The 27,694-nt window shown below is 55.1% G+C and overlaps 1 protein-coding gene and 1 non-coding gene across 4 annotated transcripts; one reads left to right on the top strand and one right to left on the bottom strand.

Moving 5' to 3' along the window:
- Positions 1 to 98: 98 nt before the first annotated feature.
- Positions 99 to 24,298, top strand: CYB5R3 (cytochrome b5 reductase 3). 3 transcript variants are annotated; one of them, XM_074326487.1, is made up of 9 exons: positions 99 to 398; positions 7,730 to 7,861; positions 10,798 to 10,870; positions 11,238 to 11,344; positions 13,625 to 13,754; positions 14,616 to 14,699; positions 14,912 to 14,997; positions 18,510 to 18,609; positions 23,123 to 24,298. In XM_074326487.1, the coding sequence occupies exons 1-9, from the start codon at positions 378 to 380 to the stop codon at positions 23,293 to 23,295; spliced, it is 906 nt and encodes a 301-aa protein (XP_074182588.1). In that variant the 5' UTR covers positions 99 to 377; the 3' UTR covers positions 23,296 to 24,298. The 3 variants fall into 3 exon arrangements, with proteins under 3 accessions (XP_074182588.1, XP_074182589.1, XP_019570988.2); XM_074326488.1 differs by lacking the exon at positions 99 to 398 and adding an exon at positions 2,144 to 2,278; XM_019715429.2 differs by lacking the exon at positions 99 to 398 and adding an exon at positions 2,488 to 2,577.
- Positions 24,299 to 27,527: 3,229 nt separating this feature from the next.
- On the bottom strand, positions 27,528 to 27,677 carry LOC141570321 (U12 minor spliceosomal RNA). Its single transcript, XR_012494319.1, has one exon. It is a non-coding gene; the product is annotated as a U12 minor spliceosomal RNA (small nuclear RNA).
- Positions 27,678 to 27,694: the final 17 nt, after the last annotated feature.

The following is a 27,694-nucleotide window of genomic DNA, read 5'->3' as shown; positions in this document are numbered from 1 at the left end:
GTGCTGTGAAATGTCCGTTTTTTACTTTAGATGCCACCAAGGGGGGCGCCATCTTTCTCCCTTTATGATGGCAAGAGAGGCCCAGAGAAAGCCAGCGACCCACCCGACGCCACACAGCAGGCCGGGGCCCCGCCGCGGGCGCGCGGTGCGCGGGGTGCGCGGGGTGCCCCACACCGCTGTTTCCCCGCAAACTGACGCCTGCGGGGCGGGGCCCAGAGCTCGGCCTCCCGCCCCCGCGCCCGGACTGGGCCCCTCTGGGTTCCGCCCTCCTCCGAGGGTGACGCGGCCACGGGGCGGGCCCTGGGCGCGGCGGCCCGACTGTCTCGGCAGCAGCGGAGGCGGCGGCGGCGACTGAGCGAGCGCAGTGCGGCGCCACCATGGGGGCCCAGCTGAGCACGGTAGGCGGCGAGGGGCGCCGGGCGCGGGGCTCGGCGTCGCTACGGTCCGGCCGGTCCTGAGGCCTCGGCTCGGGCGGCGCCGACTGCGACCCGGTCTCGAGGGACGGGATGGCGGGGCCTGGACGCGGGGGCCGGGGCGGCGGGCGTGCGGGACCCCACCCAGCCGCACCCCGTCCCGCGGCACCCCGCCCCACCCCACCCCGGGCCGGGTGTGGTCGTGGCCGCCGTGACTCACGCCCTGGCCTCTGTCGCGGGCGGGACCCAGCCCTCCTGCCCCGGGAGCGTGCGAGAGGCTGGCACCCAGAGGCGGCCCCGCCCACCGCCCTCGTCCCTGCGGGTCCGGGAGTGGAGCAGAGGAGTGTGCGTGCGCGCGCGAGTGTGAGAATGTCTGTGACTGGGAAAGTTTGTGTGCGACTCTGACAGTGTGTGTGACGTGTGACTGTGAATGAGTGACCGTGACTTGTGAGAGGGTGGCTGAGCAAGTGTGAATGTGTGCAGTGTGAACTTGAGTTTATCTGTATGAATGAATGCACATGAGCTTGTGAGAGTGCATATGTGTCACTGTGACTATGAAGGGTGACTTGTGTGTGGGTGTGAAGTGTGAGTGTGCATGAGTGTGTATGTGTGGCGGGGGATGAGACTAAATGAGATTGAATATGTGTGACCGAATGAGCAGGTGTGTGGGCGTGGGAGTCGTGTTAGAATGTGAATGTGTGTATCTGTGAATGTGTGTGAGTGTGTGTGTGTGTGTGTGTGTGTGCGTGTGATGTCCCTGGGTTGCAGGGCTTTTAGGCATCTTTTAGCAACACCGACAACCACTGGGCCCTTCTCCCATTAACCCCCAAAGCTGTGCTGGTAACCTAACAGACTTGGGAGGCCCATGCTTCTGGCCATTGTACAGATGTAGAAATCCAGTTCAGACTTGGCCAGTGACCTGTGGCCGAGCCTGATTTGTGGGGCTCCAAAGTCCACTGTCCTGCTGTCACTTTTGGGTGGGTCCAGGGCTGCCCTTCTCTGCCCCCGGCCCACCTCCTCTCTTGGATTTCTCAAAGCCACAGTGGCTGGGCTGGGAGCTGTAGCCAGAGGCCAGTCCCCCACCCACACGCACTCTGGCCCCCTAGTGCTGGCTGGGTGAGGGGAGGCTGGTACTGGGAAGATTAGGCCCGGCGCCTTCACCTCTACTGCAGAGCCTTTGGACTTGGAGGGCGCCTGTGTTCTCCCTCTGAGTCTGTGAGGCTCCTCCAGGCTGCTTGGCCTGGCTGTTTACTCAGGAACGTGTGGCCCCGCCCAGCACTCTGGATGTTCAGACCAAGGGGCAGCCTTGCTCAAGGCGAACATGTGGGCATCACCCCCGCAACGTAACATCCCGACCATGTTCCCAGAAATCACCTTCCTTCTTCGTTACTCAGCCCTCTGACTCCCACCACTGCTCTTTTCCCATGGTGCTTCTCACCTTCTAGCCAGCGATGGTTGGATTTGTCACCGTGTTCCCAGCAGGCGACTGCTCTATATATTGTTGTTGAACAGCCAAAGCTCCTTGGTAGCTCCGTTCTGTGAGGGGCAGAGCCCTGTTTGGGGGTCAGGATACCTCATCTGTCCATAAGGTAGGCCCTGCTGGGTCCCCGCTGGGTCCAGAAGACCCACAGCGGACCCCAGCCAGGCTGCTTTGCGCAAGGGCTCCATGCAGTCTGTGGGAGGCCAGCTCGGGCTGGCACAGCAGGCATCTTATCTGGCACATGCAGACTCCGAGGGAGGCCTCCTCCCACACTCCGGAGGGCCCGGCATAGGGGTTGACACTTGAGTTTACCAGCCAGCTGGGGGAAACATTGGGGGCTTGACCTGCCGTCCTGGACTGTGGCTCTCCAGCCTCTAGCGCAGTCGTGAGTGCTCAGTGGGCCCTGACAGACCACCGCCACAGGTAGAGTCCAAGCTTTTCCTCTGCCTCTGGCAGCTCTGTGCCTCACCTGTGGCCCCTGGGAAGCAGGGCCGTGTCTCCCCTGCAGAGGGCGGCTCTGCTGTCCACCTGCCCCTCCTCCTGGGTTCCCTGTCCCGCAATTGCAAATCAGGAACCCCTCCACCCATAGAACTTCCTCCACTCCCTCCCACTTCCACCCATTTCCCAAGAGGGAAGTGGCTGCTCAGATCCCAGCAGGACAGCTGGCAGGCAGGCAGCAGTCAGGTAAGCCTCAGCACAAGGAGCTGGCACTGGGAGGATTGGTTCTGCCAGGTGGGGAGTCCTGGCAGATCCCTCTGTCCAGCCCGACCTGACCTGGGCAGAGTGGATGCCACGGTCCCAGTGGGGAACTCCCGGGGGTGAGGTGAGCGGCTGCGCAGGGCTCCCGGTGAAGGGAAGCAGGGTTACCCAGCCCCTCAGCTGTGGTAGGTGAGCTGGGGGCCCCCAGGAGACATTCTGGGACTCTGGCACCCATTTCCCTCTCTCCCTCCTGTGTTATCAGAAGTGAGGAAAGGCAGATGGTGGCTTCCTTGGTGGGATAGAGCACAGCCTGCAGAGCATCAGGTCAAGGTCTGGAAAGCAGCTGTTTTCCAGATCCCCTGGGTGGCTGGGATGAGGTGAATGTGTGTGTGTGTGTGTACAAGCAGCACAGCTAAGGAGAGCTGGGGTGAGGCCTTGGCCTCCGCCATCTGCCTCCTGTTTACTCTGCCGACTGCTTGCAGGAGTGGGTGTGGTCCTGTAGAGAGAGAGGGGTGTACAGAGCCTGTTCTGTCCCTGGTGGTGGGAACAGGGCATCCCCACCCCTTGTGCGTCCGTCCTGTAAAGCCTTCAACTTTCTGGAGACAAAGCCTTCGCCCCTCCACTGCACCCTTTTCTTTGCCCGTGTCTGTCTCCTCCATTGGCGTGAGCGCCTCAGGGGCAGGGTCCCCTGGCCTGTGTCTCCTGCATCTAGCACGCGCCCTGGCAGGTGTGCCCGCTGGGGTTTGTGGGCCTGAAGGACCGACTGACAGTGAGGGTCTCCCCACACCTGCCTCCCCAGGTAGGAATTTGTACTGGTACGAAGTCCTCCTCTGCTCTCTCCATGGCCATATGGTGTCCGTGGGCACAGAGTGGCCGTGTGGTGTTGGGCTCAGTGCGTGGACTCCTGGCTCTCAATGCCATGTAAGTTCATTTCCAGGGCTCCAACAATGGTGATTTCCTGCGACTGTAACTTCACACAACTTTTCCCTAAACAATGTTTGCTGTGGATGTGGCTTCTCTGATTGACATGGGAGGGGTTTGTAGCAAAGGAATCATCAGAATAGTCCCCACCCCCAGGGAGTGGACAGAAGGGGGCGGGGACTGTGGAAGTCTGCTGACAGCCTGATTAGCTGGGGAGGTGCCAGTCATGGAAGATTGGACATTTGATCTGGGTTCTGAAGGATGAACAGGAGTTTGCTGGGGGAAGAGGAAGGGCATTGGAGCAGAAGGGAGAATATGCAAAGGCCTGAGGCAAGAAGGGATCGTGGCCGCACCATAAGGGCCCAAGTGCAGGCAGTGGGGAGCCATGGGGGTGTTAGAGGAAGGGATAGAGCAGCCTGTCGGTTTGAGCAGTTGGGGCCTCACTGCGGGAGGCAGGATATCGGATTGTGGTGGGGAGCGCATGGGGAATTTGGGCTGTGGGCTCTGGGACACAGAGGGCACCTGTCCTGGGAGGTGACTCTGGAGAGGCCATACTTCGGGCTAGACAGGCCTGGGGTTGAGTCCTGGCTCCACCCCTGACTTGTTGCATGACCACGGGCAAGTCACTTAATCTCTCTGAGAAACAGGGACAATAGTATCACTTGTCTTGAGTGTGGTCCTCAGAGAGTTGGCTTTGGTATGAATCGGGTTACTGACCCTCTCTGGGCCTCGGTTTCCTTATCTGTAACTATAGTCTAGGGTTAAAGGGAGGATTATCTGAGGGAACTCATGTCCCACACCTGGAGCAGTGCGAGCTTGGGGACGTGGACCACATTTGCTCCATGCATGGCCTTTTCCTGCCTCATTTCCTCCCCAGCCCTGGATGGGACTGTCCGCATCTTGAGGAAGGTGGGGCCTGGTGAGGTGAGAGTCTCTTGTGAATTCCTGAGCTGGGACCGTAACCAGGGCTGCTAACCAGGGCCGTCAATGAGACCCAGGATGGGTGAAATGCCACATGGTGTCTGGAACATGGCAGGTGCTCATTAACTGGGCAGGTGGCCCTAGGCAGGGAGGGAGTCTGGGCCAGCTCCCACCAGCCTTCCCTTTAGACCCATCCGTCCCAGACGGGCCCTGTGGGCAAGAACCCAGCTGCTCCCAGCCTGGAGGCCCTGCCTGGGAGAGGCCATTGTTCTGAGCCAACAAAGGGCCTGTAACTGCAGCCGCAGCCACTTGAAGCCACTGCGCCGGTTTGGGGAGTAGCCGCTGGGCCTTGCGTGAGATCGTGGTGCCTCTGCCCTTGCTTCACTTGGGTGTTCCAACTCCCAGGTGGTAGTGGCCCCATGCTGGTGGCAGAAAAAGGTCCTGTGTGCACCCACAACCCCCAGGTTATAGACCCCCCTGTGACCTGGGCCACCCCCATCTCATCTCTTATCCCAGCTCCCCTAGGAGATGGGCAGTCACCTTCCTTCTGTAGAAGAGAGCGCCGAGACTGAGAGGTCCTCGGGTGCTCAGCTGGAGCGCCTTCCCCGAGGCTGACAGAGAGTGGAGGCTCCTGGCAGGGCTTCCAGAAAGCAGAGGGACTGGGCCCTGAGAGGTGAAGATCATCTCCCCAGCCTCAGTGGGGCAGGGCCTCTTCCAGGTCTGTGTTCTGCAGAACACGCTACCTCAGGAACCCCACAGAGGAAGCAGAGAGGCCCCCATGGAGGCAAGGATATTGACTCTAAGCTTCCTGGCGACCAAGGCAAAAAGGGGAACTTGCAGGATTCTGATAAGAAGAAGGCACACTGTCATTTGCTGAGAGGATTAAAGTCGGGGAGGTGTCGGGGGTGGTGAGCGAACTGGCTGTGAAACAGCTTTCTTGAGCACCAGTGTTTTCTGAACTTTTGGGTCTCAGCCTCGCTATTTGAACCACTAGAGGGGTCTTTCCCTATACCACCCCATTTTTTATTTTGAAATAATTTCAGGCTTCCAGTAAATTTGCAAGAAGGTACAAAGAGCTCTTGTAGACTCTTCCCCCAGACGCACCAAGTGTTAACATATCCTGTTGGCTTTATTGTGTGTGTGTATATATTTTTTTAACTGTTTGAGAGTAAGTTATAGATATGGTGGCCCTTTGCCCCTAACTACTTCAGGGTCTTTCTCCTAAGAAGCAGGACATTTTTTTGTCTAACCACAGGCCAACGAGCAAATGGTGACCGTACATTGAAATACAGTGTTGTCTGATCCTTGGGCCTGATTTCGTGTTTTCCCATTGTCTCAGTATTGTCCTTCATAATTGCTTTTTCCTGGCCCAGGATCTAATCCAAAACCACACACTGCATTCAGTTGTCCCATCTCTTTGGCCTCTGTATTAGTTTCTAAGGCTGTGTGAAAATTACCACAAACTAGGAGGCATAAAACAGAAACTCTCTCACGGTTCTGGAGGCCAGAAGTCCGAAATCAAGGTGTGGGCCGGGCCGCGAGGTTGAGAGGAGGGTCCTGCCTGCCTCTTCCTGCTTCCTGGGCCTGTGGCTGCATCTCCCCCGTCTGCCTGTTTTCACATGGCCTTCTCTGAGTCTTCTCCGTCCTCTCTCATAAGGACACTTGTCATGGGGTTTAGCCCCGCCCCGGGATAATCCAGGCTGATCTCATCTCAAATCCTTGGTTTAGGTACATCAGCAAAGACCCTTTTTCCAGATGAGATCCCACCCCCAGGATCTGGGTAGATGTAGGAGGCCACCATTCAACCTTCAGAGCCTCCTTTAATCTGGACCAGTTGCCAGCCTTTCTTTGTGGTTTGTGGCCTTGACATTTTGAAGAGTCGTGGCTATTTATTCTGGAGAATGGCCCCCAGTGTTTCCTCGTGGTTAGAGGCAAGTTGGTGCTTCTAAAGGAAGCCCACAGGCCACTGCTGAGCCCTTCTCACAGCGTGTCCGGAGCCGCACGATTCGGCCGTGAGTCTCGCTTGTCCAGATAGTGGAGGCTGCTCAGGACCGACTTCTGGATGGCCAAGGGGTGGCTGCTGTACAGCACACGCCCTGGAGAGTCAAGGGCTTGCTGGGGGCCGGCCCCGGGTAGGCTCTTTCCAGGGCTTATTTCCACTTTCTCGACCCAAGGAGTAGGCTCATGATCCCCATTTCACAGATGGAGAAACTGAGCTCAGAGAGGCTAAGTGATCTGCCTGCAGACAAAAACAGCTAGAAAGGGCAGGAGGCCAGTTGTCTTTCTTTGCAAGGGTGTCCTCTCCAGGTAATCCTGAGCAGTGTTGCCCTGCCATAGGTTTGGGGTTTTCTTTGTTTTTAAAAAAATCCAAACCACTCCTTGGGGTCTTTGTGAGACTGAGATGTAGAAGGCGGGGGGCTGGCAAGGAAGAGCCTGTCAGGGCCACGCAGGGTGTGCGTGGGCCTGATGTTTAAGGCTGACTGGGGAGGCAGGTGGACTCAGGTTCGAACTGCAGCTCCCACCTGCCAGCTATGTGACTTGGAGGAGTTGCTTCACCTCTCTGATCTGTTTCCTCACCTGTAAAGTGATGGTGATGACAGTATCCACCTCACAGAGTTGCCATGTTGTGATGACAGTATCCACCTCATAGAGTTGCCATGAGGTTAAGGCCTGGGTGGGGCTCAGCGTGGTGTTGAGCAGAACCTCTTGGAGCTTCCGGGGACCTTGAAGATCACCTCGTTCAGTTAAGTTCAGAGAGGGGAAGGGATTTGCCCAAGGTCACACAGCCAGCAGGGAGCAGAGCTTTCCAGTGCCCAGCTCAGTGCTTTAGCTGCCTCTGAAGGCAGAACCCCAGAGTTCAGGGGTTTGTCTGTTTGTCTAAATGGAGCTGAATAGCAGAGAAATTGATTAAAGGATGAAAGGGAGGGAGGGAGAACAGCGCTCAAGAATAAGCGCACGGTCACTTGTGAGCTTTACTCTGAGCTTCTTGGCAGCCAAAGTGAAAACAGATACATGCTCAGTTATGTAGCTTTCTTCGTCCCCATTCCTCAGGGGAAATGGACTCAGTAACGCAGTGATGGGTTTCAGGAGTCTGGTTTTTATAACTTCTCCCAGCTGGCTCCAAAATGCATGCTGGGTTCCCGGGATGAGGATGGTGAGGAGAGGGCATTCCCGACGGGACAGCAAGAGCAGAGGCCTGGAGGTGTGAACCAGCTGGTGTGTTTGAGGGCAGGGCAGGTGGCAGGCCCCTCCGCATGCCCCCACTGACCTTGTGGGTCTGTCCCTGTTGTTTCAGTTGGGCCATGTGGTCCTCTCCCCAGTCTGGTTCCTCTACAACCTGCTCATGAAGATGTTTCAGCGTTCCACCCCGGCCATTACCCTCGAGAGCCCAGACATCAAGTACCCACTGCGGCTCGTCGACAAGGAGGTGAGTGCCAGGCCCCTCCGGGGTCACAGGGTGTGGGCAGCAGAGGCACCTACTTGTCAGCGTCACAGCATTTCCCAGGCACCGACTATGTGCTCAGGACATGGCCCCCTCTGAAGTTGGTCCTATTATCTGCTCATTTTACTGATGGGTAAAACAAGGCGATGTCCATTTCTGTGGCTACCAGAAAGTATCCGAGGATTCGAACCCAGGTCTCTGAGCACAGAGCGCATTCTCTGAGCCACACTCATATCCCATAGAAGGTCGGAGCAGGAGGGACCCCTCAGACTTTGGGGTCTAAGCACCCATTTAATAGGTGTGAAAACAGAGGGCAAGAGAGGAGTGGGGGGCATTCAGGTCACATGGTAAACTAGAAGTAGAACCAGGACTCAGGCTCGGGCCTCCTGGAGGTCCTGGGTGCCTCTCATCCCACGGCCCCTTCCTGGAAGATAAGGACGCCTTCCCTCCTCCTGCCCCTCCCCTGTCCGACACCCCCACCTCCCAGGGTCATCTGCTCAGGGTCTGGCTTGTTACATCTGTGTGGGTTCCCTGCATGATCTGAGCTCACTGGTGGCTCCATCCGCCCCTCCGAGAGGCTCCCTCCTGTCACCTGGTTTGATGTTTTCCTTTTCAAACTTTTGATCACGATTTAAACCACCTTCTCCCTCCTTTGTCCTGTGCCCCTAAAGGCTGCTTTCTTCCTTACTCTCCCCTATCAAAGCCCTTTCTGCAGTCACCTCAGGAAAAGTGTGGCAGGGAAAACTGGGTCGTGGAGCAGAGAAAGTCCCCTGTCCAAGGCTCCGGGCCTCACACGAGTCGCAAATCTACCGGGCACAGACCTGGGGTTTCCTGTGACTGATGGCATGTGTGTCTATAATTGTACCAGGAGTTCACAGAAGAGCTAAAAGCCAGAGAGAGGCAAAAAAATCCCCCAGAAAGTCACCCCCTCCCAGATGAGGACACACTTATCCTTTCAATATGTTTCATACACATCTTTTTCTTATAAAAATGAAATCATAATGATTTGAAATCTTTTTAAAATTCATTTTCCTTGTTGCTTTTTAATTCCAGAAGTTAATGTATAATTTATATGTGCTCACTATAAAAATTCTGTTTTTGAAGTGTGAATGATCCCCTCCCCCATCCTGCCCACCCCCCCACCCCTGCGCTCCATGCAGAGGGTCCCATTCAGGGGTCAGCATGAGCCTTTTCTGGGTGTCACGTTCATATGTACATGATGAGTGGAGGTTTAGGAGTGTATATACCGAATTTCTCTTTTTCAATAGTCTGATTTTTTTACCCAGCCATGTAACATGGACATTTTTTCATGTTTAACGCAAAGCTGATTCCTTATTTTTTGACGGTTGTCTAGTGTTTCATCATAGGGATGTCACAATGGACATCCAGTCCCCTTTGCACATGTGGCAAACGTCCTAGCAGTTAAATCTGCCCCCCTCACCCCCCCGATTGTAGCCTAATGGTGGCTTTGCAGGGTCAGCAGGTGGGTCTGCTTTTTATACTTGTGCTGTGCTCCGCCACGGGCCCGGGCCAGGCCCCTGCTGCCTGCCCTCCCTCTCTGAACTGGACTGGACCAGGTGATCACAAGGTCCTCCAGAGCTCTGAGAGCCCACTGCTCAGATCCTGATGGCCAGCAGCCTCCTGGATGCCAGCGCCATGCTGTGCCCTGCCGGAGGTCGTCCAGCACAATAATTATCAGTGTCTTTCCCTCATTTCTCTTCTTCCTCCAAAAATTGTCTGGCGTGTGGGTTTCTGACCTTGAGCCCCGGGACCAGTCGATAATGCTGGAATCTGCCCCCCGGGAGGCCCTGGGACTCCGTTTGCCCAGAGTGCAAAGGCTTCTGGGGGAGGCAGCTTCAGGCTCGTGTTGCTGGGACAGAGGCCCGTCTGCTGCTAACAAACCTGTGTCCTGAGTGGTGGCTGGGCACCGTCTTTCCCAAGATCCAGGCCGTCTGCCTCTGCTCGCATACTTCAGGGGTGCTCAGAGTGATACTGTCCCTTTGGAGAAATCTGTGTCCCCCGTTCCGACTGAGGACACTGTCCACTCGCTATTTCATCTAGCCTTATGTGAACATATATTGGACAGCTGCCTGCCTTCCGAGCTGCCCCTCCACACCCACCCTCCTGGCTCTACCAGGTGCAGGGGAGACCCCAGAGGGGCCGGCCTGCCGGAGCCCAAGTCAGGAGTCAGGGTGCTGGGGTCAGTTCCCAGCTCTGACCACAGCTTCTCTGGCCTTGGTTTAAGACCACTTAGTGGGTATCCTGGGGCTTTAATCCCAGTTCCTTCCTCTCTACCAGTTTCCACCCCACCCTAGAGGAGAAATGTCTGCCACCGTCCCACCCATGGACCAGACCCTGGGTGCCCACCCTGTGCAGGGTGGTGGCCTGGCTTTGGGCTCTTGGCCCTGGCCAGCCCCAGTGACCTCCCAGACAGCCACACCTCCTGCCTTGTGCATCCAGCCACGTCATGGCTGCCCTGGTTCTCTGGTGGCTTTGAGTGTAGTGATTTCTAAAGACCCTCCCTTGAGGCTAGGCCTGGGCACGTCGGGCGTTGTCTCAGCTCTTCCCCTAGTTTGCCAGCCCAGTCCCCATGTTCATCCTGCCACCCCAGGACGCTGCTCAAACTGATGGCAGAGGTGGATCCTTCCCGCCTGCCCCTGGAATTTTCTGGGACATCTGACAGCTTCCCTTTGGGGTCCTGAGTATACTTGCTGCTCTGACCACTTTCCTGTGTGGCCCTGGGCGGGTCACTCCCCTGCTCTCGGCCAGCGTTGCCTGCCCTCTGCCCTCACACACGTGCGGGCAGGTTGTGTGTCGACATGCGGTGGGCATCAGTGTCACTTCTCTCAGTGATGGGGGACACTGAGATGTGGTGGCCCCTCTGCCCTGGGTGCTGTCCAACATCTCGGGCCCTTTTGCAGGTCATCAGCCATGACACCCGGCGGTTCCGCTTCGCGCTGCCATCGCCCGAGCACATCCTGGGCCTCCCTATTGGTAAGTGTGCCCCAACCCAGCCCAGATGGAGCTGGGTGCTAGAGAGGTAGGAACTTTGTACTTCAGCTAGGGACAGCAAGGAAAGCTTCAAGGAGGAGGTGACAGCCACCCTGGGCCTTCAAACGTAAGTGTTAGAATGAAAGGGGAAGTGCCCTGGTGTCCCTGGCAGTGGCACCTGCCCAAGCAAAGGTGTGGTGGCAGGATGCTGGGACAGGACAGGACTCCCTGAGGGGCAGGAAGAGGGCAGCGGGAGCCGAGCCAGGCTAGGCTTTGGGCGGGCACGGGGCACAAGGCAGTGGCTTGACAAGACCCAGCGGACCCTGAAGGGACAGTCCCTGACCCAGGGTCACCCCTCCCCGTCCTGCAGGCCAGCACATCTACCTCTCGGCTCGGATCGATGGAAACCTCGTCATTCGGCCCTACACGCCCGTCTCCAGCGATGACGACAAGGGATTTGTGGACCTGGTCATCAAGGTGAGGTCTTGCTCGTGTGACCATGCAGGGCAGGGATGTCCATGTCACAACCAAACGTCCAGGGAGCCCATGTCCCCTTCAGAGCCTGGGCTCTGAAGGCCCAAGGCTCCCTGTGCCTGATTTCTGAGTGACAGGCAAACTGTAGTTTTCCAGCAAAAGCCATGTGTTGGGGTCTCAGGTCTCAGGTCTCAGCAGAGGGCCAAGGCTGGGGCTCAGACTGAGCGTCGTCATGCAAGACAGCTCATCTGCAGAAGAGGAACCGGGAAGGCCCTCTGGCTGGACAGAGCTCACCTTCCTGCTCAGAGCTGGGCGCCTGCGTGGTGGTTGGGGCGCCGCTCCACTGCATTTGGTCACATGAGCTCTGTGACCCACAGGTCCTTTCCTGAGCGTGTTTCCCTCAGAAACATCCACAAACTCACTAGGGGTACGGTGTGAGGAGCTCATGGGGCATCGTCTGCGGAGCTGGGGTGAGGGGTTTCTGGGACCCATCACGAGCTGGGGAGAAGATGCAGCCGTTAGAGGTACAGACCACAGAGACACAGAATAACTATCCAGGATCGTAAAAACATTGTGCCGAGTACACAGAAATGACAACTGCAGCATGGGACGTTTTTATGAAAATTAGAAACACAAGCTTTGTAGCAATGACCTATGTTCTCGGATTACACAGCCAACAGATGCAAACCAGCCCAGGCTGGTGGGTGTGGGTGTCAGGCCGTCCCCAGTCAAGGCCCAAACCCCCATGGCCACCCTGGCTCGGCCCCCTGCGGGCCAGGCTTACTGTCCTAACTCCACTGCGTGGGGCCCCAGGACCCCCCTCACTGGTCATTTCTGAGTAGAGGGACAGAGGCAGAGCCGCCTGCTGAGTCCTGGGGAAGGCGCTGGGTCTGTGAGGGAAGGAAGGGAGCTGGGCCTGTCCCTCCTGGTTCTGGCCTGGGTCCCTTCTCAGCTTGGTGTCATTTAGACCTATGCTGGGTACCCAGGCTTGGCCTCCGAGCCTGTCTTTGGCTGGAGAGCAGACACTGAACACATCTCACAGAGGTCAGTGCTTCCTCCAGGGACAAGCACACGGGTCTGAGCACCTGGAATGGGCACCAGGCCCGGGGCGGGGGTGGGGGGATGAGAGCTGCTCCCTGAGAAGGCAGTGATGAGGTGAGATCTGGCAGGTGAGGAGGCAGCCACCCGGTGAAGAGGGAGGAAAGGACCTTCCAGGTGCAAAGGCTCTGAAGTCAGAAGTAGACACAGGTAGGGCAGTGGCTCAGTGGGGTAGAGGTGGGAGCGGTCGGCGGGGCCAGGCGGGGCTTTGGAGGCCCTGGGAAGGTTTGGGGCTTTGCCCAGAAGCAAAGGGAAGGCGGTGCGGGTTCTCGTTGAGGCATCTGTTCTCGTTGAAATCACTCCAGCTAGATGTGGAGAACACGCTGGGATTCAAGGAAAGGATGAGAACCTCACTGTGACCTCCTGGCTTGGAGACCTTGCCAGCCCTCACTGGCCTGGGGCACAGGTCAAAGGTCAGAGCCCTGGCCTGGCACACAGTGTGCTCTGACTGCCTCCGTCTCCTTGCACTTCCCCGACACATCCCCTGTGCTGTCGCCACGTCGAGCTCGTCTCCCTCCCTGAGGCCCAGCCCTTTCAGGCCACGCGGTCTCTGCACACACTGTCCCTCCTCAGCTGCCCTTCTCTGCCCATCACTCCTGCTTGCCCTTCAAGGCCCAGTGCAAACGCACCCGCCGTGCAGCCATCCCTGCTCTGGGCAGGCTGACCTGCTCTTCCTGTCACCCCATCTCTCTGTATGAGGGTTGCAGCACTTCGTCTTTTCCAAAGCTGAAATCCCAAAGGGCACAGGGCAGGAAGTTGCTCCAAGAGTGATGTTTTTATGACAGCACAGAATGGAAAGAACTGAACATCCTTCAGGAGGGGGTGGCTGAGCCGCCTTCCCAAGCCTTTAGCCTTTACTGTGCTGACTGACAGCAGTCAGAGTCTCCCGTTGGGAAGGGGGCTTGAGGGGGTTATGGCAGATGTTTATACAGCAAATCAAGCCCTGGAGTCGGTTGCCTTGTATACACCAGGCTGACGCCTTGTGTTCCAGGCCCCGCTGGGGGAGGGCAGACTCCTGGGGTATGGCGCACACGGGTAAGTTTTGATGGTGGCTGGGGCTCTGCAGGAGGAGGCCGCACACAGGCTGCAGCGGAGCCGCTAGGAGGCGCTTCCTGCCCGCTGTGGCCCAGAGCTCACCCCTGCAATGCTGGGAACCAGGCACAGGACTGTGCGTGTGTCTTGCAGGTTTACTTCAAAGACACCCATCCCAAGTTTCCCGCCGGAGGGAAGATGTCTCAGTACCTGGAAAGCATGGCTATTGGAGATACCATTGAGTTCCGGGGCCCGAACGGCCTGCTGGTCTATCAGGGCAAAGGTGAGTCGAGTTGCATTCCCCTGATGACCCAGCAGGCGCGGTGAATGCTGGGTGCAGGGCCCGACTCTGCTGCTCTCTGGATGGGTGACTTATTATTTCCCCCCCCTTTTTCCGCCTTCCTCCCCCACTCCAGTTTAAGCCGTTGCTTCTCAGTCTAGTTGTGTAGAACACAGCTCCCTGATCCGTGCTGGTATTAGGAGCCTTGCTGACTTCTTTTTTTTTTTTTTTTTATAAATTTTATTGGGGATTATTGGGGGACTGTGTGTTTCTCCAGGGCCCATCAGCTCCAAGTCATTGTCTTTCAGTCTAGTTGTGGAGGGTGCAGCTCAGCACCAAGTCCGGTTGCCGTTTTCAATCTTAGTTGCAGGGGGCGCAGCCCACCATCCCATGCGGGAATTGAACTGGCAGCCTTATTGTTGATCTAACCAACTGAGCCATCCGGTCGCCCCAGATGGGGGACTTCTTAGGCAAGCTGCCGCCTCTCCAGGGCCTCAGCTGTATAGGGGATAAGTTGGCCAGTGCAGGGGTTGCAAACTGGCTGCCTTTGGGGACCAAATCCTGCCCACCGACTAGCCCGTTTGGCTGAAAACAGGCAAAAGGGTTGTGCTGGGACGCCTCCTGCCCGCCAGCCTCTGCACTGCTCCGCGTGCCGTCTGCATGAGGCTCTCATCCTTGAGCTCCTTGTGGCACTTGAGTTGGTCCTGGTACCACCTTCCCATCCGCTCCCTCAGCATAACTGGCTGGGCTTGGAGGGGGGCTGCCTGGATCTCGGGCCCCAAAGCAGGGGCAGGTTCTCCAGCCCATCCGACCCGAAACATGGCATGTTTGGGAGCTGGGCCTCACCCCTGCTCCTCTCCCCAGGAAAGTTTGCCATCCGTCCAGACAAGAAGTCCAGCCCTGTCATCAGGACGGTGAAGTCTGTTGGCATGATTGCTGGAGGAACGGGTATGTGGACCTGGAGCCTCTCACAGAGGCCCCAGCGAGCGAATGTCATGGGTGGGCGTCGGGGCATGGAACAGCACAACTCCGAGCGATCGTTAGCCCCCCCGAGGTCCGGGACCCAGGCCCGGTGGTCCGGACACCTCCTCCCGGGCGCCTGCCTGTGTGTATGCAGCAGGCGCTCACTATGCACGGGGGGGGGGGTTGCCGTTTCGCAGGCATCACCCCGATGCTGCAGGTGATTCGTGCCATCATGAAGGACCGTAACGACCACACTGTGTGCCACCTGCTCTTTGCCAACCAGGTCAGTGGTTGTTCCTGAGATGTGCAGACCAGCTCCTGCTGAGAGGGGGTGCCGGGCCTGGGGGGCATGTTCAAGGGTAAACATGGCTCTGTGGAGATGCTCTGGATGCCCAAAATGTGAGGGTTGCTCTGAACGTTCTGTGCACAGGCTGCCTTTACAGCCGCTGGTGGGGTTCGGGCTTTTCAGCCCAGAGCCCAGAGTGTCTGACCTGACACATGGGGGTGGAGAAGGGTGAGGCACCTGGAGCAGCCTCCCACCTGAGATTTGCTCCCCAGCTGCTGCTTAAACCTCAAAGCTCCCTCTGTGAACAGAGCTCAGAACCTACCAGCGAAATAGGCAAATGCTGGCCTGGGCTGGAGCCAGCCTGGAGACACAGAGGCCGTTTCCACAGATGAGGTGCCAAGAACACATCTGCACCAGGTCCCTGAGCTGGGGGTGTTGGGACAGGGTTTAGAACTGGCCTCTCTCACTCCTGAGTATATGTCCTCCTCCCCCCGCCCGCTGCCTGCCTGCTCTGGCCTACTGTGTGGCCTTGGACAAGTCACTTTCCCTCTGGGCTTTGCTCCCTCAGCTGGAATGAGCTGATAAAGCAGAGTCATCACAAGGGTCTTTCCTGGTTCAATGTTTCGTGGACTGATTATGTGGATTTTGTAAAGTGACGCCCCTTTAGGGGGAAGCCAAGATGAGATACCCCTTCCTTGCGCCTGTCAGATACAGTTCAGGTCAGCTTGCCCTGGGGTCCGTCTGGCCCGTTATTCGGACCCAAAGGGAGGGAGAGGGGCTTGTTTGAGGTCCTTGGACATGGGACCCTGGACTCCCGCACGGCTGCATAAAATTGCCCCGTGGCTGACCAAGGTGGCCTTGACTGGGCCCAGGGGTGGGTGGAAAGAGCCAGAAATCCCAAGCTGCTGGTGGGGTGGGAGGGCGGGCAGCGGTTCCACTTAGCGGTGCTGGGTTGGTCTTTGTGGAGGCTGTCAGCCACCTGTCACCTATACAGGGCATCTTCGTGCCTGTTAGCCCGTTGGCCAAGGCAGTGAAATTGCCCCACTTTTGTAAGACACGGAAGCCCAGAGACGGGCTTGACATAGTACGTGTGTCACAGAAGTGGTAGAACCAGGACTCGAACCAGAGCATATTTTATGAAAAATCACTGTATTTTAGAGGACTTTGTTTTGTTTTACATTTTTGCAAAGCTTTTGTAATATCTGGCTTAATAGAAACAGCTGGATTCCACATCTGTTTCTGCATTCAGTCAGTTCAGTTACTCAAGTCACGTAGCCTCTGGAAGTCCCACTGTGCATTCATGAGGGGACATGAGTGAAAAGTGCATATAAAGTCTTAGTATTATATGAAAATCGTTTTGACCTCACAGAACCCCAGGGGTTTGCAGGCGACACTCTGAGAACCACCACCTTGCTGCAGCTAGCTTGGTGCCCCTCCCTTCCTCCTCCATCTTGTGTCAAGAAAACTAGGGGCTCCACACCCAGCCTCACCTAAAAGACGTTTCAGAGGACACTGAGGGAGAGTTAGTAACAGTGAGGCACGCCTTGTGCTTGGACAGGTGTCGGTTCTTTATAAAATAATAAAGTCCTAATGGGATAGTTTCCCCCCTGTCATATGACAAAATAAGGCACAATGGTCTGGAAGACAAAGCTTACGTGCACAACCAAGAAAGTTTTGAAAAAGAAGAGTAACAAGGAGAAACTTGGCACATTAGACGTGGTCCTAGACCCACATGTGAGACCTGGGCTTACTGGACTTAACTGCATTTCTGGATAACACATGAAAGTCTAGATTGTGCTGGAATATGCTAGAACATGTGGCTATTTACATTTAAATTCACCGAGATTAAATAAAATGAAAAACTCACTTTCCCAGTCTCATTAGCCACATTGCGTGGGTTCCATAGCCACATGTGGGCAGTGGTTACCACATTGGATAACACAGATCTAGAACATTCCCATCAGGGCAGAACATTCTGTTGAACAAGTCTGACCTAGAAACAGACCTATGTATACATGGGACTTTGTGATGGAGGTAACACCTCAAGCCTGACGAGAGACAGGAAAAGGAATGCTGGGTTTGTCGCTAGACATTTGGAAAAAACTAAGTACATCCCTACTTTACCTTCTAGTAAAAATGAACTTTAGGTTAAAGATGTACATGTAAAGAAAAAAAGTTTTAAAATAGTAGTTGAGCATTTTTACAAGAAGTATTGTTCAATGAATGAATGAATGAATGAGGATGGTCATTCTAAGCAAGACACCAAAGGAGAGTCTGTAGAGGAAAAGACTGACGGAGGCCTCTGCTGAAAAATTAAAGCTCCCCATGGGGGGAGAAACATGAATAAGGTAGAAAGATAAATAGCTAGGAAGACAACAGACAATGTATCACCAATAAAAATTACTATCCTTAATATTAAAAGAGTTTTTACAACTAGTAAGAAGATATGATGAGACCAGTGACAAACTTCTTTATTAATAATAAAAAATGACATGAGATTTACTTTCCATCAGTCTGATTGGCATAGATTAAACAGTTATTACCCAGTGCTGGCAAAGGTGTAGGAAGGTGGACACTCTGACACACTCCCTGGAGGGTCTGGGAAGGCTTCCTGGAGGAGATGACAGTGGGCTGAACTCTGTAGGGCCATATGGGACTGCCAGCTGTCTGTATTTCCTAATTTAGGGATGTATAACCTGAGAAGCCAGAACATAAAGACTTGTCTGAGGGATGAGGATGGTGAAGTCTGATCCTTCCTTTTTTTTTTTAAAGATTTTATTGGGAAAGGGGAATAGGACTTTATTGGGGAACAGTGTGTACTTCCAGGCCTTTTTTTTCCAAGTCAAGTTGTTGTCCTTTCAATCTTAGTTGTGGAGGGCGCAGCTCAGCTCAAGGTGCAGTGTTCAATCTTAGTTGCACGGGGCAGAGCCCACCATCCCTTGCGGGACTCGAGGGATTGAACTGGCAGCCTTGTGGTTGAGAGCCCACTGGCCCATGTGGGAATCGAACCGGCAGCCTTCGGAGTTACAAGCACAGAGCTCTAACCGCCTGAGCCACCGGCCGGCCCAAGTCTGATCCTTTTACTGAACCATTTATTTTTAGTGTCATAACCACCCCATAGGGATAATCACGATGAATGGTTTGGCACATTTCCTTCCTGTGTCTTCCCTCCGTTCTCTAGTTGAGCGCTCCCATCTTTAGTTTGTTTTCTGTTTTCTCCACTCCCCATTATATGGGGAACATTTCCCCACAACATTAAAGACTGTTTGTAAACTGCATTTGTAACGAACATCTTCGTCTGCAGCTTTGATCTGCTCTTGAGGCGAGATGAGGAGAAAGGGGGTGAGTGTATTTAGGGGTCTGGGTGAGCTATGCCAGTCTGCTTTCCTGGAAGCTTTGTCAAATGTGTGGCCCACTGGGGGCCTGGCTGATGAGCCATTCGGCAACAAATGTCTCCAAGCGCAGTCCCTGCACCATCCCTCCTGACGGCTGGGCCCTGTCCCCCACAGACAGAGAAGGACATCCTGCTGCGGCCCGAGCTGGAGGAACTGAGGAACGAACATTCTGCGCGCTTCAAGCTCTGGTACACGGTGGACAAAGCCCCTGAAGGTGAGCAAGGGAAGTCCCAGGCAGGACGGACTGGGTTGGCGGTGCTGGCCCACGGCTCACCTGTGCTGAGCCTTGCGTGGTGTTGAGCCTTCTTACATGGTCTCCTTTGGAGCGTGCCCTTGCCGTGGCCCTGTGAGAGGGAGGTGGTGTGACCCCATCTCACAGATGAGGAAGGAGGGATAAGAGAGGGGAAGGAAGTATCCCATGTCACACAGCTAGAAAGCACTGGAGCAGGGACTTGAACTCATGGACTCCTCCTCCAGAGCCCAAGGCCTTCCCCTGGCTGCACTACCCCCGGCTGGGCAGAGGAGGCCAGCCTTCTCCCCTTGGGTGGAGTAGGTCTCCACCCCATGCCACTTTGGGGCAGGTCTCTGGGGCCTGTGCGGGGGGTGATTGTTCCCACTTTGCAGTTTGTACGCTGTAAGGCACTTTACATGCATCTTCTCTCTGGTCATCAGCCCTGGGGTTTGCCCTCTGGGAGCTAAACTGCTTTATTCTGCTGCCTTAGGTATAAATGGATACAAAAAGTACCATCTTCTTCGCTGTGAGAAAAGCAGCACTCAGGCTTCTTAAGGGATAATACCGTTGAAGTTTGCTCCCAGGTTGGGAGACTGTATGGAGTGGTGGGGACTGTGGCAAATGGAGAGCATCTGTCCTGTGCAGAGGGGCAGCCCCTATCTGCCCCAGTGGTCCTGCTATGGAGCAATACAGCCTTGTGGGCCAGGCCTCTCCACCTCTTAAGGGGAGCTGGGTCTGCATTTTCGTGGGAAATTTCTAAATGTTAGAAATGACATTTTCAAAGCACCCATGTGGGCACCAGCTTGTAGTACCATTTGTGTCTTGCCACCCTGCCCTTGCTTTGCCTCCCGCTCCTCACACAGCCGCACGGTTCCCTGGGACTCAAGCACGATGTGGGGAACACCACCCTCTGCTTCCCCCAGAAATGAGCAGATAGGCTCTGGGGGCTGGCACCCATCTCATGAGCTAAGTCATCTGGGTCCATCCGCAAGAGTGGAACCACCCTTCTGGGTTGACCAGGTCGGGTCCTGGGCCTCCCCCCTGAGAGCCATACCTGGGCCAGCTGGATTGATGCCCCTGACGGCCGTGTCCCAAGGCCTTTGGTTGGACCGGCCGTCCTGGGCCAGCCCATCTGATCCAGGCAGGTTCCCTCCTGGTCCCACCTTCTGCTCTGTGTGTTCATGAAGCCACGTGGCCGCATGGGCTAATGTTCTAGTGGGATGAACAGAAACAGGCTTATTAGTAAATTACAGAGCAGAGTAGCTGGTTGTCAGTGAGACCCAGGAAAGACACAGTGGAGTCCAGCAAGGGGTTCAGGAGTGGAGGCTGGGCAGGGGCCACTGGCTCTGGGAGTCAGAGCCACTCTTGTTCTTCCGGTAAAGAAAAGAACATTTATCTTGTACCCACGTCTCAATTAGAAGGAGGGAAGTGAGGGTGGTTTAGCTCTGTTCCGGTTGCAGGCCCTGATAGTGTGGTAGGATAGGCTCCTTGGCCATGGTGGGACCGTCCTTTTGCAGATAGAAGGCCCCGTCAACTGGGCGGGGGGGCGGGGGGGGGGCGGGGGGGAAACACTGACCCCTGGCGGTTGCACATGGCAATGCCAAGACCAAAGTGGCGCCTCCTAGGGACTGTTTTACCAGTAACCAGTGTCCCGGCCGAGGGAGGTACGTTTGGGTAGTGGTCTCTCATCATTTTACACTTACGTGTATTATTACCCTGACCCACAATTCAAGGTTAGTGGAGGTATTTCTATAACGTTCGGTATAAGCTGAAATTCTGGATGTTGAGGAAAAATGGTAACCGGCCAGCGTGGCTGCCGTGGAGCCACGCGAAGGAGCAGGGTAGAGGGGCCAGCTCATGGGGCAAGTGCAGCTGACTTATGTCTCCACAAAGCTGCCTTCGGTACACGTATAAGGAAAAATACACTATCTTTAAAAATTCTTGTAAAATTGAGATGTGTCTTGCATACTTGCACATTTCATTTGCTAGCAAATACAGTGTAGGCCCAGGCAGTTTTTTACAGTTTTTTCCAATCCGTTGCCCCGCTATAAAAATGTTGTCTGTTCCCTGCCTTGTTCCAGAAGGGATTTTAGGGAGCTTACAAAGACTCATAGAGTGAGTCAGAGTTGTACAAATGGAAAGCAGCAGTCAGAGAAAAACAAGGGCAGGGACATAAAATGGAATCTGGAATGAGGTCTGCACAAAAACATGGATTAGGATGCTCACTTGCCCTGGATGGGCTGCGCTTATCATTCTGAGCTTCCCAGCAGCCAAAGTGAAAAGGGAGATGTGCTCAGTTACTTAGTTCAGTGTCCATGAGAGAAATACTCCATTGCTCAGCACAGGAGATTCCTCTTGGTCCCGAGACCGGCTGGGGCTGTCTTGGCCCCTCCCAGGGGACCCCGATAGAGTGGACACGGTGTGATGCAATGAGTGGTATCCATCTAGGCATCCTTGGGCTTCCACAGCTGCATTTCTGTTGGTGTCAAGGGCTTTAGCAAGGCTCTTCCAGATTGTGAAAAACAGAGATAAGCCAGCTAATCGGGTGTTCAGGGCTGGAGGGACTCAGGGCACGAAGCCATCCCTCGGCCTCAGCCAGTCCTGGTGGTGCACTGGGCACCTCTGATCGAGGCAGCGTCCCTGTGTCCCTTCTCCTGCCACTCCCATCTGCTCCCCACATTCCTGCTCAGCCCTGTGCCCTGCCCTCCGGATCTCTACTTGCGGCTTCTCTCTGACCACCCCCATCGCCCCTCCAGAGCCAAGCTGGAGGAGCTGCCTGGCTGGTCACCCCACCCAATGGCCAGAGCTCAGAGGCTGGCCTGGGGTCAGACACCCCCAGTGGGATCAGGAGATGGCCGTGGTGACTCAGAGGGGGTGGTGGGCATCTGCAGGTCCTTCCGTTTGTCCCTCTGGGGCTGAGCTGCTCGGCGCAGGGGTCATTTGAGAGGACCGTAGCTGGACGGCCATCAAAGTAGTGTTTGTCCCAACTGGACGCTGAAGGACCGAGAAGGGAGGCAAGCTTCACGCTGGGTCAGCCTCCTTGCTCATCCAAAAGAGGAGGCCACTTGTTAGGCAATGCATTTGAAGGAAGGCGGGGAGACCTTCTCTCACCCGGACCTCATAACCCTGTGAGGTGGGTGGGATGGCACCATGGGTACAGATGTGGAAACTGAGGCATAGAGGGATCGTTTGCCCAGCAGATTAGGAGCCAGGGTGGGCCTCTGTCCCCTGTTCCTCTCTTCTGCCCCTACATGGCCCCAGTCGCCAGAGCCCTGTTCTCCTGTCAGACTCCTGTCAGACCTTGGTCCCACTGTGTGCCCAGGCTGGGTGGTCCCCGCTCTGTGAGCAGCCCCTGTGGCAGGTCAGTCCCTGAGGGTCCCTGTTGGACTAGAACCCTTGGCAGCCTCGGGGTGCCAGGTTCTCCACACAGGGACTGTCAGTCACTTGGAGGAATGAAAGAAGGTTCCAGATCTCAGGTGAAACCTAGAAACACACTGTGTGCATTTGTTTGTGCGCAAGACAGGGAGGCAGGCAGGACTCAGGGAGCCGCTGCCACTGCATCTGGAGCTTCAGTCTGTGCCCAGGCCTTGCTATTTTCAGGCTCGTCAATTGCTTTTTTGGGACACATTCCTTTGTTCATTATTCATTGAGCAACTACTACTGTGTTTCCTCGAAAATAAGACCTAGCCAAACCATCAGCTCTAATGCATCTTTTGAAGCAAAAATTAATATAAGACTTAGGTATGAATATAATATAATATAATATAATATAACATAATATACTATAATATAATATAATACCGGGTCTTATATCTGGTATTATATATTACATTATATTATATAAGACCCGGTCTTATATTAATTTTTGCTCCAAAAGACGCCTTAGAACTGATGGTCCGGCTGGGTCTTATTTTCGGGGAAACGCAGTATGCGCCGAGCTATCTAGGCACCGGGAACACGGCTATGGACCAGACGGGGCTCCTCACGGGCCATTGCCCTGGGGGTGGCAGAGTCAGACAGTGGGCCTGTGGAGGGGGTGGCAGTAGAGAATGTCACCTTGACCAGCCTGAGGCTGGACACCGGCCTGGGGCCCTCGTGGACCTGGAGCTCACTTCCCAGCAGTATGCGTGCCTCATTGTGTGACCTTGGACAACTCAATTCTGGATACTCTGGGCCTCAGTTCCCACCTCTATAAAATGGGGTCATTAACCCCCTCCCTGTTTACCCACAGGGTGGTTCTGAGGGCCCCTTGAGAGGCCAAAGAGAAGTGAAAGGCTTTACAAACTGGGAAACCAAGAAGGGCTTGCGTGTCCTGGGTGAGCCAGTCTGGGGCAGGGCAAGGCGTCAGGGTGGGCGTTTGCTTGGATCAGCCTCTTCACTCTTCAGTGTTTGCTGGAAGGTGGGAGGAAGTCACAGCACAGGAGCCCCAGCAGCGGGGAGAGGGGTGTTGGACCGTTGTCAGCTACACGGGGCTCACCCAGTCTCCCGCCCGCAGCCTGGGACTACAGCGAGGGCTTCGTGAACGAGGAGATGATCCGGGACCACCTTCCGCCCCCGGAGGAGGAGCCGCTGATGCTGATGTGCGGACCCCCGCCCATGATCCAGTACGCCTGCCTGCCCAACCTGGACCGCGTGGGCCATCCCAAGGAGCGCTGCTTCGCCTTCTGATGGCCGGGCACTGGCTGCTCACGCGCCTGCCCTGCGCCCTCACGTGCCCTGTCTGCACCCACCCCTCCTGCCATCGTTCTTTTACATCAGTTTCCCCCACATCTCCCATTTTTGGTCCTGGATTCAGCCTGGCCTGCCCATGCCTGAGTGGTCACCCCGCTGGGCTAGCCCCCAAGGGGACCCTTTGGGAGCAGAGTTCTGTTACAGGTGGGTCATCTTCAGGGCAGGTCCTGTCTGGTTCTCACTGCTTCTCACCAGTGATGCCCGGCCCCAGGCCCTGTCCCTCCCTCACCCCGCACCTCCCACACTACTGGGGCGAGGCTGGCATCACCATGCCCCACTCAGCCCCCCACCCCCTCCCCTGCCAGAGTGGACCACAGTCTGGAAATAAACGGAAATGTACTGTCAGCCCAGAGCTGCAGGTGCCAGGGACCCCCCACCCCCACCCCCGCCACTCCTCACTACTTGCCTCTGGGCCAGGACAGGTGTCAGCACGTGACACTACATGACAGGTACCACCAAAAAGTCCTCTTGGCAGGGGCTTCTGGGGCTGAGTGGCTGCCCCAGGGCCCAGGCAGGCCAGGCCAGCTGGGAGTTTGGCTCTCCTGGGGCTGGAGTGGGAGGGGGGAACTGACTGAGGGCCCCTCCCGTTGGCACATGGGCCCTCCTGCATCCTCCACATTTTTCCCAACACACCCAAATGTTTGGGCAGTTTGGGGGGTTCCAAGCTGTCAACCAGCAGTCAATCGAGCACCTCAGGGCCACCAGCCCTGATGGCAGAGCTAAGACGATGTTTATTTATTCCTCTGTCGCATAGCTGCCCCTCCTGCTGCCTGCACCCCACCGTGGGGGAGATTTTCAGCAGAGCCTCTTGTCTGAGTGACACTTTCAGTGGCCTCCATGTTGCTTTTAGACAACAGTGGATTGGCCTCTTGCATACCGGCTTTTTCAGTGTCATTTATGAGCAGAAAAAAACATTGAAATTAAACTTTGCTAATATTAACCCTTCTGTGGTTCCTTGAGGCTGTGACCTGAGTCACTGTGGGGTGGCAGGGAGGGGGGACAGGAAAGGGCTGCGCAAGGCCTCGCATTTATTTCTGATGTGTGTTTGTATTGTAGGAAATTTGGAGAGTACAGAAAAGTATACACAGGAAAAAAAATGTCGGACATCCAGGGGCAAACACTGATAACATTAATGAAACCATGTGATCTGCCATGTGGCCTCTGCTTTTCCCCTAATGTCAGATGAGCTCTCTGCCTCTCGTCACGTAGGGAGTCCCCACCTGTGGTTGGACAGGCTGTTTCCAGTTTGTGAATTTTGTAAATAACAGTGGCCATCTTCCCCCTCCTTCCAGATGATTTCTTGTAGAATAGCTTCCTGGAGGCAGAAGGCTGGGCCAGGGGCTCGGGACACTGGGAGTCCAGCGTTTAAACCCTCCCCTCAAGCCCAACGTTATTCCTGTCATCTCACCTTGTTAGAGGTGTCTCCAGACCTGTCTCTGGGCAACTCTGCCTGTTTCCAGTGTCTTTGCTTTCTCCTGCTGACAGCTTTGAGAGCAGAGGGAGAAGTCAGTAACTTCATTTTCTGCTGGAGAGACTGAGGCTTGGCAGTGAATGGCTTTCAGGTTGGAGTTCGGCCCGAGGTGAGGCCAGTGTCACTCTGCCCAGTGGAAGGAAGGTACCAAGGGGAAAGGGTGTTCACTAGTCCCGGCATCCATTCATGCACTGTTCCAAGTGCTGGGGACTCGGCCTTGGCTGCCCCAACACACCCTCCCTTGCTCCTGGGGTGCTAGTGAGAAAGGCACTGGACAAGGAACAGATGACGGATGGTCAGAGATGACATCTGTGGTGGGATGTGACAGGAAGGAGCTGGCCCTGCTGGGGAAGGTGTGCAAGATGGCGGGAGCAGCCAGAGGTTGGAACAAGCTTTGGAACAAACTTCCAGACAGAGCAGAGGAGGCAGGTGGCTGAGGGGACAGTGGAGGCCAGAGTGGAGTGGGGGGAAGGGTAGGATGGGGGAGTTCACGGGAAGGGACGCCTGAGGCCGAGCCTTGGGAGCCGGGGGAACCCTTTTCTCATCAATTCTCACCTTCCATTCTGTGCCAGGTGCCCACATCCTGGCCCTCACACATACTGGGGCGGCACTAGGACTCCGCTGGGAATCCCAGCCCCGAAGGCCTTTCTCCACACCCACTACGTGCCAGGGACGGCTGAGCTCTGGACACAGGAGGCCTCACTTCTGTTGTCACCAACCCACACAGAATAATTGTTTGAAAACACACACAGAGCAATATATTATAAAATAACAAGAAAGGGATTTACAAAATGATGCACATTTCAGCCTGTAAATGCCTTTGTCCTCCAGAAGGGAGGTTAGGGCAGGGTTTTGCCCCGGATTTTTGTATTTGTCACAGCCCCAAATACAGCCGGATACCGGGCTCTGCTGATGGGTGTGGTTTTCCCAGGCGGGGCACAATCCTTGATCGATTTCCAAACAAAGCAGAGCCCAATTTTTTTGGCTAACTGCGCCCCTGCGTTGCTGGCAATTCCATGTTTTTTCGCACTGGGCAAAAAATTCTGCGTGTTCACACGAGAAATGGAGTGAACCCTAGCTCAGAGAATAGTAATGGGCCTGTCCACTCCAGGAATGTCGCTGGCGATGGGAGGGGCAGGGGACCGCCCCACCCCAGCCCCCACCTCCACGTGACCGGATGTCGTCCTGACAACCAAACACCCACAAAGCTCCGAAATGCCTCCTGGGGGAGGGTCATCCCGCTGACAATCCCAGAAAAAGTTGATCTCAGCTAATGACCTTATTGTGCTGGCTTTAAAAAAATCCTTTAAGTGACTTTTTACTTTTCACTAAGGACGACAGGACCTTAACTCGTACGGTCCTCTGGTTGCTTCCTGGCTCTTCTGCACCTGTCCCCACAGTACGGCCGCCTAAGGCTGAGGCCAAACCCAGGTCTCCCTCCCTCTTCCGCGGTCACAGCGCCCCTCCCACACCCCTGGGAGGGAGGGAATAGTGGTCGCGGTTCAATCTGCACCCAATCACGGCCCGGTGGGACCTGGATCCCCGCTATCTGGCGCCCAACCCCACACCCTCTGGCTTTACCAGCTCTTGCCCAGTCTCTCCACGGAGCTTCTGATAACAGATTTTTAATTGTGGTGTGTTGTTCTGCCAAGAGCACATAACTCCTCTCGCAGTGTTGGACTTAGAAAATGACAGCACATAGAGAGCACTTAGTCCATGCTCGACGCTGTTCTAGAGACGTTGCGTGTATTTTGTTTGTATTGATTGATTCGACAAGCATGTATCGAACACCTACCTCATGTCAAGCTGGGTGCTGGAGGCTGGGGTTGTATCAAAGCAATTCCAAGTATGGAACACTGTAATGAATCAGTCTATTTAGCCCTCGCAACGACCTGTGTTATTTGCCCAATTTTACACATCAGGAAGACAGGCACAAAAGTGAATCGATTTCCTTGTGAAGGTCATGCCGCCAAGAAGTGTGCCCGTGGGACGTGAGCCAGGCGGTCCTCCAGCTCACCCCCATGAGCGCTGCATTTTAAACCACACAGTGAGCGCCTACGTTGTGTGCACCTGGGAGCAACACGTGTCTTTATTTTTCAACCACAAATAAGTGGCTGACACTTTCTGTAGTTATAGGGGGAAGTTTCAGAAAACTGGCTCAACTCGCCAACTTCTGGTTCATGAAAGGCATAGAAATGGACAGTTTCATGGGCCACAAATAACCATTGTCAGCAACTTTGTAAGGTCCAACCAACGTGGAAGGTGGTCAAGACAACACTGGGGCCATGACTCAGGCGGTGAGTCATACACTCTTCTGGTTTAGAGGAAATACCCACCAATTTAGCTTTGCTATTAAACTTCAGACTAGTCTGCTTTTTTTTAAACCGGTAAACTAGGAGCAAATATTACTTTGCTTTATTACAATATTTTAAAGGCCATGATATGAGATCTCTAGTTCCTAGACAAAAATCCGGCATACTTACATGAACAAGAAAAGGAATTACTGTACACCTACCTGGGGGAACAAAACGCAGATTAACAAACTTCTTTCTTAAATGACGTGATTACAGTAAAAAACAGTGTCTGTCACATAAAATAAAGGCTCAGTCTCATAGGTTTGTTAAATGAACTAACGACTACATAAAGTAAAACACGACAAGGACCAGTCTAACAGTCTGCTCTTCGAGCGTAACGGGGACGGGCAGATCGCGACTCCCAGGCATCCCGCAAAGTAGGCGGGTCACCTTAGGGGCAACCTTTACCCGCTCAAAAATTCTTCTCACATTAGCAGTGAGGATTCGGGCGTCACCCCGAATCGTTATTTTCCTTACTCATAAGTTTAAGGCATAAAGGGTTTAACGTCTT

Source organism: Rhinolophus sinicus, linkage group LG02 (assembly GCF_036562045.2).
Source record: "Rhinolophus sinicus isolate RSC01 linkage group LG02, ASM3656204v1, whole genome shotgun sequence".
Classification (NCBI taxonomy): Eukaryota; Metazoa; Chordata; class Mammalia; order Chiroptera; family Rhinolophidae; genus Rhinolophus; species Rhinolophus sinicus.
The sequence above is the reverse complement of the archived record's forward strand: the minus strand, read 5'-3'. Positions and strand labels throughout refer to the sequence as shown.

Coding starts and splice junctions, on each gene's coding strand:
- CYB5R3 (XM_074326487.1), top strand. CDS start 378: ATGGGGGCCCAGCTGAGCACG. Junction 14,700..14,911: donor CATGATTGCTGGAGGAACGG/GTATGTGGACCT, acceptor GCCGTTTCGCAG/GCATCACCCCGATGCTGCAG. Junction 14,998..18,509: donor ACCTGCTCTTTGCCAACCAG/GTCAGTGGTTGT, acceptor TGTCCCCCACAG/ACAGAGAAGGACATCCTGCT.